General features: G+C 39.5%; 1 protein-coding gene across 12 annotated transcripts in view; it reads right to left on the minus strand.

Annotated features, from left to right (window-relative positions):
* The window catches only part of FOXP1 (forkhead box P1), a 349,307-nt gene that overhangs the window by 161,098 nt on the left and 176,234 nt on the right, over positions 1-11,975 (minus strand). Inside the window, exon 1 of one of the 12 annotated variants that reach the window (XM_017542805.2) lies at positions 7,654-9,124. The exons of 5 other annotated variants lie outside the window; for them this stretch is intronic. In XM_017542805.2, coding sequence (XP_017398294.1) covers positions 7,654-7,839 — 186 coding nt within the window. In that variant the 5' untranslated portion in view covers positions 7,840-9,124. Of the gene's footprint in view, positions 1-7,653; positions 9,130-9,208; positions 11,853-11,975 lie in introns of those variants that run through there. 6 more of the 12 variants (XM_017542803.2, XM_037743579.1, XM_037743581.1 and 3 more) reach the window with 6 other exon arrangements.

An 11,975-nucleotide genomic window follows, 5' to 3' on the forward strand; every position in this document is an offset into this window, starting at 1 on the left:
AAAAAAAAAAAAAAAAAAAAATCCAAAATGTGGAACTACTCATTATTGGCAAAATATTAGGATTGGGGTGGGGACCCTAACATTCTCCATTAATTTACGCTCCTTAAAGCAATTATTTTGAGTAGCTAAGATTACATCTCAGCTGAAAAACAATTGAAGAAACAAGGAGCAGCTAGGAACATAGGGACAAGTGTAGCATAACTTCCCTACATTTAAGACACTAAATGAAAACACTGTATTGAATTATTCACTATGAACCAGGTACTGTGCTAGTTAGCGGCTCTCTATATGAATTTCATTTCTTGTTCCCAACTTTTCAAAGGGAAGTTGGGGAAAGTTTTATAACTCTTGATTCAAAATGGGCAAACAAAGACAGATTATGAAATTCAGTGACTTGTCCAAGGTCACAGGTCTAGTGGCTAGGATGGAAAAACAAAAACAAACAAACATTGTCTCATGAGAACTTGATACTCACAGCGTATCAAGGTCACTGATTAGACCAAAGATGGCCGTGGGTAATCTTGGCAAATGGCTATGCAGTCCTACGGAGCTAAAAATGCATGAATGGCTGTAGGCACCTTTGCCTCCAGAATGAAGGGAAAGGTCTTTTCTCAGCATCACACCTTCTAACTTTAATTTCCCTTCTTTTCCCCACACAAAAGACGTGCTTTTTTCAACCAGATCTTTCCATTGCCAGGACTCTGTGAGCCATCACCACATCTACAAGTCTGCCCTCTCTGTTCTCTGCCCACATTTACGGCATCCAAGTATCTTCTTCATCTAAATTCACCCTTTCCCTGAAAGCTCTGTTCGCAATCCAATTTCTTCAAGCAGCAGTGTTCCCTGATCTCCCCAGACCCAAGGGACCAGCCCTGCTTCTGAATCCCTGTAGCAGCATCCTGTGCTTCTACTGTTGTGATGGCAAACTCCAAGGAGGCGGACAGGAAAGAATTAACAAGCCCAGCTATCTCTGTTCTCTCGCACACTGTGTTTTCACCTCTCTGGTTATCTGAGTACATCCATCTTCTCTTGGAATAGTGATGTTGTCCCCACCATACCTTGATTCTCTGCTCTTCCTCAATCTGGGCAAGTCCTTCATTCTTTGGTTCAGCTAGGCCAAGGTTGAATTTTTTTTCAAAAGGAACTTTTCATAAAGCAAATAATAGAAAAGCAGAGCTAAGAAAGCACAGGTCTTTTTCTTTTTTCCCCAAATTTCACTCAAGTCCAGCCACAGTTAATGTCTCTGGACACCTGTATCTTACACTTTACCTCCATCTAAGTGAGATCTCTTCCCCGACCCACTCGGCATGGCCTTTAGGTCCAGTGGGATGTCTGGCTCTTGCTTTAACCCACTGTAGACTCTTGCTCTCTGCTATAAATACATTCTTCTTTTTTGGTGGAGGTGGTTTGGGTGCTAAATTACTGTGTTATTAAACCTGCCCTGGTCTCTGGTTACTGGGGAAGGTAATTAAAAGTTGTAACTTTTGTAGTGTTTATTGCCAGACAAGTACTAAAGTGCAGACTCATTATATTATTTATTTTTCATAATTCCTTGAGGTAAATTATACCCAGTTAACAGATGAGTGAGGGAGAGAGAGGGAGGGAGGGGGGCAAGGGTGAAAAAACAAACTATTGGGTACTATGCTTAGTACCTGGGTGTTGGGACATCCGCAAACTCAGTGTCATGCAATATACCCAGGTAACAAATCTGCACATGTACCCCCCTAAATTTAAAATTATATCTTTTAAAAAAAGAAATATTACAGAGGGACTCCATATATCCATATTCTAGTCCTTCACAAATATTTTAAAACAAAGTCATTTTATTTGTGTATACCTGCATAATCCTTTGATAGGCCCAACCTGAAAGAATTTCTTCATTGTAAATACAGTTTTTGCCTTCTCAGCAGTCATATGCTCACAATTTTTTTTCCTCTCTGGAGAGAAAAAGATTCTGGAGAATTCTTGAAAAAAAAAATTAATAAAATCCCCAAATAAAAACACCAGAATTGTTTACTATGAATACATTGTTTAAAGTATGTAAAAATAATTATAATAAAGTATTTTACCAACTCCAAAATATTTGTGTTATTTATTATGCAAGGCATATAAAAATGTTTAAAATATCACTATTACAATTGATACTTATAATACAGCATGATGCATCCAAGTGTGTGGTGCACACATTATGTTTGAGCTACTTTTAACTTGTAGATCATAAATTGTGTGTCTTAAAATAAAAAAGAAACACAAAAACAGAGAGGTTAAATTTTAAAGATTATGTAAAATATGTAGGTAAAGTCCTTAGCACAGCATCTGAAACATGATCGTTAGGAAACTAAAACTATTATTATATGTATAATATACTGCCCCAGGCATAAGAAAATATATTTTCTCGATGGAAAGCAAAGATTCCTTTTCCCCAGTGATCTCAAACGACTGGTTGTCCTCTTTATAGAAACACTAAGAAAAATTGCAGCATCCTCTCTTGAACCCAAAGGGATCTAAGGCAGTCAACTTTAATTGTACAAAAAGCAAACTGAGGACATGAAGAGGACATGAAGTGGTTTATCTGCAGTCACACAAATGACATGCAGCTGAGAATCCTGGCTCTTTCCAATGCCAAAGGTGCTTGAGCAAATATGGCTCTTTCTGACTCTTACCAAACATTCAGCCATGCCTTGCCAATTCTCAATACAGGAATGGCTGCCTAAGGGGCCAAATATTGAGCTAGGAGGAGTTGATGATACTGATGGTGATATTACCAATGAAGAAAATGGTAACTAACACTGAATCCCAACTACAATTGGTTCTAAATTACTTTATATAAATTGAAAGTTTATGTAATATGGTCAAGGTCACACAGCCTGGATAGAATCCCTTCACTGTATTCAAGAACAACACACAAATAAAAAGGCCACTAATCCACAGATCCACGAATTTGGAGTTCTTCCATTCACCTAGAACTAGAACTACTTGCTTGACACGACAGATTAAAACAAAAATAAGTCACATATAGAAGAATATATTCAGTTAATCTAAGCCGCACAAAAAAGTAACTTTCTAGTGAACTTTAAAAAGATCATATCTTATGGTGGCTACTGGTTACAGCAAAAGAAATACAGATTTGATTGGTTTGGTCGAGGAATTAGAAACACTTTCTTTAATAGAGAATTTGAGAAAAAGAAACTGTGGTCATCTGATGCACACTTGTGCTCACAGAGTTGTGCTTGAAAAGTGACAATGATCTTTGGAACTTCCAGTAACCACAGTTTAGCATAAGGTGGATCTTAAGTTTCCAGGCATGAAAAAATAAGGATTCTCTGGGAATTTGGGGGAATTACTGACCTTGAGAGAATCACAGAAATTACAAAGAAATAGACGTTTGCTTTCAAAAACAATAATATATTTCTACAGAAGCGGCAAACACAGTGGTTGAACGCACACCAATCATTGTGTCTGGATATGAAACCCAGTTCCAACGTTTGCTAGCTATGTGACCTGAGACAAGTTACTTAACCTCCCAATAAGAATGGGAGGAACAAAAAGTACCTATGTCAAACTGATACATGTAAAGAGCATAGTGTAGAGCCTCACGTTCGGTAAAAAACAAGTGATTTTGAAAAGTGCTGAATAACTATGGATTATAAAAGTAATAACTTCATGGTAGAAGATACGGAACGTGTACATGAATTGGGAGAATAATAAAAAAACAACGAATACGACACCGTCACCTACAATGACACATTTTAAGCATTTGGGGATATGATAGAAAAGAAATTTTCTTGGCCCAGGCACAGTGGCTCATGCCTGTAATCCCAACATTTTGGGAGGCCGAGGCAGGTGGACTGCTTGAGACCAGGAGCTGGAGACCAGCCCAGGCAACACGGCAAAACTCATCTTTAATAAAAATACAAAAATTAGCCAGCTGTGGTGGTGCACACCTGTAGTCCCAGCTACTTGGGAGGATGAGGCTGCTGTGAGCTAAGACTGTGCCACTGTCCTCCACCCTGGGTAACAGAGCACGACTCTGTCTCAAAAGACAGAAAAAAAAAAAAGAGAAGAAATTTTCTTAAGCAAAACTGGAATCATTCTGTATGGTCTTTAAAAAATTACTTTTGAAATTAAAAGCACATTTTGACTGAAGATTTTTTTCAAATCAATTTCTATGTTCAGGTTCCAACAAACAAACAGTATCAGGAGCCAAAAAACCCAAACACCTATACCCTACTGTGGATTTTTCTGGAAAAGCTTTCATAAAAGGACTCTGAACAGCAAATGGCACTTGCCTGATTTTTACAGTGTGATTTAGAAACCTAGGAAGGGGGCCCACGGCACTCCAGAATTGCGGAATCACACAGTCCCATACCAGACTAACAGCATGTTTCAGTCCTTTCGCCCCCAAAGCATGTAACTACAGAGCAACCGCTGACTTAACTTTGCAGAGCCCATAAGCAGTACTGTATCTGTTTCCTCACAAAGAGCAAACTAACTTGATTTTTGTGGAAGTTAAATTGCCAACATCATATTGAGTTAAAGAGAAACAGAACAAAAATCAGAAGTTTCAGCCCATGCTGTATCGTTAAAAAAAATACATCCTTTGACCCTAAATAGATTAAAATTGAGTGCAATTAGTCTTTACCACCTCCTCCCTCCCACCACCACCACCATCACGCACTAGCTATATTTTCCAGGCCAGTTTCTTCATGGTAAAACACTTTCTCATGAGGCTGCCTGTGGTCAGGGCTGACTATGTCACAGGAAAAAATGCTTCTCATGATCTCCAGATCATAGCGCTTCCAGGTCTAGCCTGAGCATTAAATACAGACACACCCGGAAATTATAAACGATTTTAACAACTGGACATTTTCCCACCTCTAAAGTGGGATAATCTTTGCAGCCTACCTATGTCCCTAGGGTGTTCTGAGTATTAATAAGTTAGCATTAGTCAGGCACTTTGATTTCTACAGACAAAGGGCTCTGTATAAATGCAAAGCATGATTATCCAACCCAACTGCCTTTTGGAGAGGACAACAGAGGCGGAAAGGCCACTGCTTCCACGGTTGTCTTCTCAAGAGCAAAGCCACCTCCCAGTTTCTTCAGGGCAATACTCGTGAAAGTTGCGCCGTAGTTGAGCCTCTGCTGCACCGTTCCCTTATATAGTCAATGAAGAGGGAATCCCTTCTGTGTGCATATTTTCAATTCACATTCCAACACAGTATAGGCAATGAAACAGATTTTCAGCTGCGATTTATAGGTCTTGATACAACTGGGCCAGGCAGTGTGCTAGAATCACCCGTATCACTTCTTCAGGATGTGAAGAAGTGAGGAAGCCTCCACAAAAAATCATGCTCCAGTATCTAAAGAATGTGCCAGTGTGCACACCTGTATCAGTGAATGCCTACAGATTGTTTTCACAAAGCCATGCAAACCCCACCTGAGAACTAAAAAATATATAAATTTTAAATCTAAATTTAATACAGATTTGAACCTTTCCCTTGGCCTCTGGAGGAATCAATGTAAGATAATGACGGCCTTGAAGATAATGAAATAGGTTACATAATATTAAATACTAGAAGATATTTATGATGGACACAGGCAAATAACTAGACTCTTTGTATTACAGCACCTGCCTGACATCTTTAAAGAGAGGGGCAAAATGCTGGCCTCTGATAAATGACGTTGTACCCTAGCCACAGACTCTCTCGTGTAGTTTCCTTTAGCTGAGCTCTTCAAGTTTAGCTCTAAACCTCACAATATGGCTTTTAACAAAACTGTAAGAGCCACTGGTTTGTCCAACGTTATTATTATTTAAAACATACACATACACCACACAGTTGAGCTACTGAGGCCGGCATTCCTAAGTGAACTGCCTAGAAAAAGCTAAACTAATGAACAAAGTAATCCTGGGAAATCCTGTCCCATAAAACCATTAGTTGCAAGAGACTAATTCTCAATAAAAAGACTGGCAAATTCTGAGAAGGCAAAAAGCCTCCTGAGCCTTAAGAGTTAACTCACTTGCCTTAAAAAAAAAAAAAAAGACATATAATTTCCTTTTATCATAACACAATGCATTTATTATTTTCTGTATATCTGTTAAAGGGCATGGCTTTCAGAGTGGAAAACAAAACAGAACTTGGTCACATGTTTATTTGCTTCAGCTACTCCCTTCCCCTTCTGATAAATAATCAAACATGCCATCCAGAAAAAACAAAACCAGCGAGGTGGGAAATTTGATGGTCATCAAATAGACTGAGATACCAAGAAAAGCAGCCCACTGTTCCCACACTGAGTTTTCGGCCCCCACACCTACACTAACATCTGAGTAAATACCTTCAGTCACTCTTTCCATTTTCCCTGCAATTACTCCTACTGTTAAACAAATTGTCCTTAAGGCAGTCACAAACATCTTATTTTTTCTTGCAAAAGAGAACAACTTCTTAACATTGGAAAAGACATCACAGCCATAGCAATACGTGCACACAACACACACACACACACACACACACACACACACACACACACACTCTCTTACTTATTTTATGTGTTTAAATGTTTCTTCCACGAGAGGTTTGGACAACCCCAGAGCATATTTCTTTCTCTATTCTAATAGATGCTGTTTTAGACACTAAAATTTAAAAATATTTAGTCTGGGGACTAGCAAACAAGGTTCAGAGTAACAACAATTCTCTTAAGATCAAAAGAGCTAATTTTCCATTTCCTGTCTATTCCCTGACCAGTATATAGTTAAAAAAATATTAACACCTGGTTTACCAATTAAACTGAAGTTGGGGGTCAGGGAAGGGGGATGTGGAGGGAGGGGAGAGAGGCAAAAGGAGTGACTACAGACAGGAAAAGGTGGAACCTTTTTTAAAAATGTCAAACCATGTGTTTAAAAAGTAATTTCAACAGAAAAGACTAAGCCGTTAGATCTCTCTTCTACTCAGAGCCAAGAGGCAGCTCAAGTCTGAGGGCTTTTCCTGCCATACTGATTATCCACAATGAAAATTTTTGTAAAGAGCCTTCCAACATCAAAGTTAACAACCATCACAGAAAGTGAGGCAGGCTTTCCCTTTCCGTATGCAGCCCACTCTGTTTAAACAATAGTTATATGAATGAGATAATGACCGTGCGTGTTTCAGCAGTCTGACTTTTATTGGCATGAAATTGGTACAAATATTATCAAGACTGATTCACAAATGATGACGGCGTCGTGATGCAAACATCAGGGGACAATTCTGTAGATGCAGAATTACAAAGGCACCATCCCCACATTCTCTTACTACTTGTGATAACAGGAAGAAAAAGAAGGCAACACGAAACAATGTCACAGTCAGCAGAGAGAGGTTCCCATCTACGTTCAGCCTATAAAACTATCCTGACACCACCCGGCTGCTTACTTAGCTGATTATATCCAAAGACATATTTGAAAGCAAGAGTGAATTTAAAAAGGAGTTAGAAAGGAACCGGTCCTCTCAAATCTCTAAAAAGAAAAAAACCTCTGATGGAGAGAGGAGGGAAGGAGGAGGAAAAAAAGCAGTAAACAAGTTGGATCATCCGATTTCGCCCTTCAGAGAATGTCTGCACAAGAACAGATCCCTAGTTTAAAAGTTTAACCCAGTAAAAAATGTTTCTTTTTCTCTGGACACTTACAGAGAAAATGAAGAGTTTGGCGAAGGGAGCCCGTACTGTCTGCCTTTGGATTTCCGTCTTCTTGCTGTAGATGGGTTCTGGCTGTTTCTGCGAAGCGGGGGTTGCCGAGTGGTGAAAAAGATGTTTGAATAAACAGGAAGTACTGTGCGGCTGAAGCACACTCGAAGAGAAAACACACTGGAACATTGCCCTTTGTAGGCAACCTCAGGGAGGTTTGCCTCCACAGTAGCTGGCTGGGCTCTCACTAAATGACAAAGAAACCACAAGAATTCCTCAAGTAATTCTTCACTTTCAAAGTTGAAAGATCAGTTGGAGCTTGCAGGTAATTTTCAAAGTTGCATTTAGCACTTAAAGAAATCTATTAATGCCACACGTATCTAAACCGCTCCAGGTCTGCAAGCAGCGACACAGCACACGCAGTGCGCCCTGGCTAGACCAAGCCCTAGCCAAACACAGCTCATTCACGCAGACAAATACACACCAACAGGGTTTCGGGAAACCTGCTCTTGAGATATTTTTGTGGTGACATTTACATAGGCAGGATGCTTTAAAAAAAAAAAAAAGAAGAAAATTCAGATTTTCAGACTTTAGAGGATTTTGTCACACGTATTTTTAAAGAACACATTGTCCTGCATTCCAGGGATATACCCTGGATCTGGCTTTGACAGGCTGTCCTTTACATTTTCCTTCTCCATCAAGCAAACTACCTGTTTATCTCCAGATGCCTAGCTTGCCTACTGGAACACTCCTTAACCCACCCCGAAATGATTATTACAGTCCTGTCGCCTGGCACCGGAGCAACTCAACAGAGACTGTAAAGAAAAGTAAACTGCTGAAGGCACAGCAAGTCAGCTTGAAAAATAGGAGGAAGAGTTGAACAGCCATATTCAATAACAAAAAAAGGAATCCTTCTGAAAATGTATTGCTCCTGTGGCAATGTTCTTCTGCCACGGAAGCTACTGATTTGTTATTTAGCGTGGAATGCTGGACTGTCTGTCATCCAGGTGCTAATACTCGGCTAAAATAACTCATTGGGAGCTGTCAGTGGGATGTTTACATAGGCCCCAATCTTTTCTTCATAGAAGGAAATTTTTTACTGGAATTCATCTTCTTTTGATCTCACATTCAAAGCAACGGCAGCTTGATAGACATTCAAGTCTGAAAGCAAATCCAGACGCTGAAGATAAACCGCCAGAAAATGACAGGCAGAAGCATCTAAAGCTTATAAAAATGAAGAGAACAGCATGTCGCCTGAGTATTACAATAGCAGAAATCAAGAGACATATTAGGTGGAACTGATCAGCCACAAAAACAGTTCAAAAGGCAGATCATAGAAACAGAGGACTAGGCTAGAGGGAAAAAATGGGAAAGATCTGGTTTACTGCCTCACCTCCCTCCTGAGCCTCAGTGCTTCCACGCCTGCCTTCTCCACTTTGGGGAGGGGTGGAGTATCCAATGCAAATGTTCCTCTCTAACTCAGCTGGTCCAGTTAGAGACCAGGAAATGATTTCCTAGCAATCCATTTTCAAGGGGCAGGAGAAAAAGGCACTCTTACCTTGCTCAGTGTCCAACACGCTGCATTTTATTACCATCCCCTGCAGCTGCTCTGCGTTGCAGTATCAAAAGGCACACAGCCTGGGCGCCATGAAAGTGGGCGGTCAGGAAAAGCATCTCTCAACAGAAGAGCTATAAGTAGTCCGAGATGGGGCTAGAGAGCTCTAAGCAGTCCAGTTCCCTAAAATGGCTAGTTATGGAATGAACACAAATGTTCCAGCTTCAGTCACACAAATAGATGTGTTCTGTCCTACAGATATGTAACTGCTCAACACCTAGTCGCTTTTAAGCCAACTAGGGTAGTTCTGTAAAGGAATTATCACAACTTTCTTAGAGACATGCAATTAAAAAAAAAAAGCCTCTTATTTTCATTAAAGTCAGCACATACAATGAAATAGTAATTCTAACAATTTTGTTTTTAAAGCGGTTTGTTAACAAACACTGAATGTGAACAGGCAGCATCAGGTTAGAGGGCAACAGAATTCCACATTATAATTTAGCCTGCGGTTATTCCTGATTGCAAGCACCCTCTGGGACTGCAAAGCAAGATCTTCTTTTGCAGCACGCTTGGATTTTTAAAATTAGTGCCCCTCCTTTTTTGCATAATAAACTAACATTGAAATATGGATTTAAAAATGTACAAACCACTTTTTAAAAGCTGTAATCAGTTTAGGATTTGCCTTGTGCAAACGAGTCCTGGGTAACTAAGTTACAAATGCAAAAAAAACAAAAAACAAAAAACAACCAAATAACACAAACAAAGCCAAAACCCTATTAGATCCTAACAGTATTTTTTCAAGACACCTCTGCCATGCCTATACAGCTATCAGATATGCTAAAGTTGATGATTTTTGTTTGAATTGTATTAGTTCAATCCATCAAAGTCGCCATCACTGTTCTCTAACCTTAAAAAAAAAAAAAGCAAACAAACATAGTTGCTTTCAACACTTTTTCCAAACATCTCCCAACTAAATATTCCATGTTGCTGTAATTGTTAGATTTACCAAAAACACAGGGAGGTTTACTGTGAAAAGCGAAATGCAATTTCCCTTATACATGATAAAATACGTTCTTCCTCTACACAGAATGCTGCCACCACCACTGAGATGCAAGGAGCAGCAACACTCCACTTCTCATGGCCATTAGAAGTCTTTTTTAAAAAATCTGCCATGTATAAAGACCTTCATTAGTATAATTAAATGACTGTTGGGTTTTTGTGATATAAACAACTTTTGATATGTCATTTTAAAAACCTCATAATAACATCATTAAAGAGCCACCATTTTTAAAAGAGAAATTGTCTGCTCAGGGCCATGGAATAGTCATCTAGCTCTGGGCCTCTTCCTCCTCTCCCTTTCAGACTTCTCCTGGACTTGAATGTCACCATAGACCTTGAATCCTTGAATGTGAAATGGCTTCACGCTAATTGCTCTAATTGCTTGAAGATGTGCAGGCAGGTGAAACCTGATCCCCGTGGCCATTGTAGAGACCAAGAACAACACAGGAATGTTTACACAGTGGTTTGATTTTAATAGAAGGGCTGAGTTTAAGACAGCAAAAACACAGCGAATAGGTGACCTCTTAATGTAGTCCTCCTCTAAAAAAAAAAAAAAAGGACACACAACAAAATATGATTTCATGTTCTAAAAGGCAGTGTCCTAAATACCAAGGTTATTTGCTTGACTCTTGGAGATGAGTACATGTTACATTGCACCTGACATTTTATACCCGAAACTCTACCCCGAATATGTGTGTGTGTGATTTTTTTTTACTTTAAAACAAAAAAGCACTTTATGTGTCAGTCACCTTACAAACAGACTATGACTCTATGGTATTTCCTAGTAAGTGCACTCATTTAAATTTTAAATTGAATATTTTTCACTGCTATAATACTCCCTGTCCCTTAAAGGGGAAAGCTTGGGTGTCTCCTTGTTTATTTCTTTGCCTCTTCTGTCCCCATCCCCATTTATGGAATTCTTGACCCTTGTCCATTTCTTGATTGCAGTTGAAGTTGAGCCCAAATCCTCTCACTCTGGTGCTTCAGACATTTGTCTAAAGGCTTTCGGTATCTTGTTTCTTTGTTGCTGTGTGGGACTGTGGTCTGCTTGCCCCTAGACAGACCAAGGTCGCCATTAGAGTGGCCAAAATAGCTATTCAAAAACACTGGCTATTCTCCTTGATATTTTAATGATTTGGAATGGACACTGAGGTCCGAGGTTTAATGATAACTCCCCAGGGCCCTCTCTTAACGGGGCACAAATGTAACCAAGGATGGACAAGAAATACATGACAGCAAGGCCAAGATAAAAATACAGCAGCGCCTACAAGGTATCATGAACAAAAGAACCCACAAAGGTGAGGGGAAGTGTTAGGTATTGAGATAGATAGGTAGGTAGGCAGGTAGGTAGACAGATAGCTCAAGGATCCAAACGTATAGAAGCATTTCATATAGAGCCAAGGAAATACTGCTAAACAGAATAGGAATGAGACATACACTACAGTAGGAAAAATACGGCCAAACAATGGAATTATTTTAAGGTTAAGCTGGGCAATTAAGGCCAATGATACACCTTGTAAATGAGAACAGAGAAACAGGAAATACCCCATACAGCAGGGAGTACTCTCTAACTGCTGCTCTGCCTGTATATTAACTTCTGATGATGAAATACAAAAAACAGCAGAAAGGGGGAAAAAGTCCTCTTAAGGCTATGAAAACTTTACCTATATAAGTTAAGTAATAAACATAGGCGCTTCCTTTCCTGGACTAT

This window comes from Cebus imitator, unplaced genomic scaffold (genome assembly GCF_001604975.1).
Source record: "Cebus imitator isolate Cc_AM_T3 unplaced genomic scaffold, Cebus_imitator-1.0 Scaffold147, whole genome shotgun sequence".
In the NCBI taxonomy this organism is placed as follows: Eukaryota; Metazoa; Chordata; class Mammalia; order Primates; family Cebidae; genus Cebus; species Cebus imitator.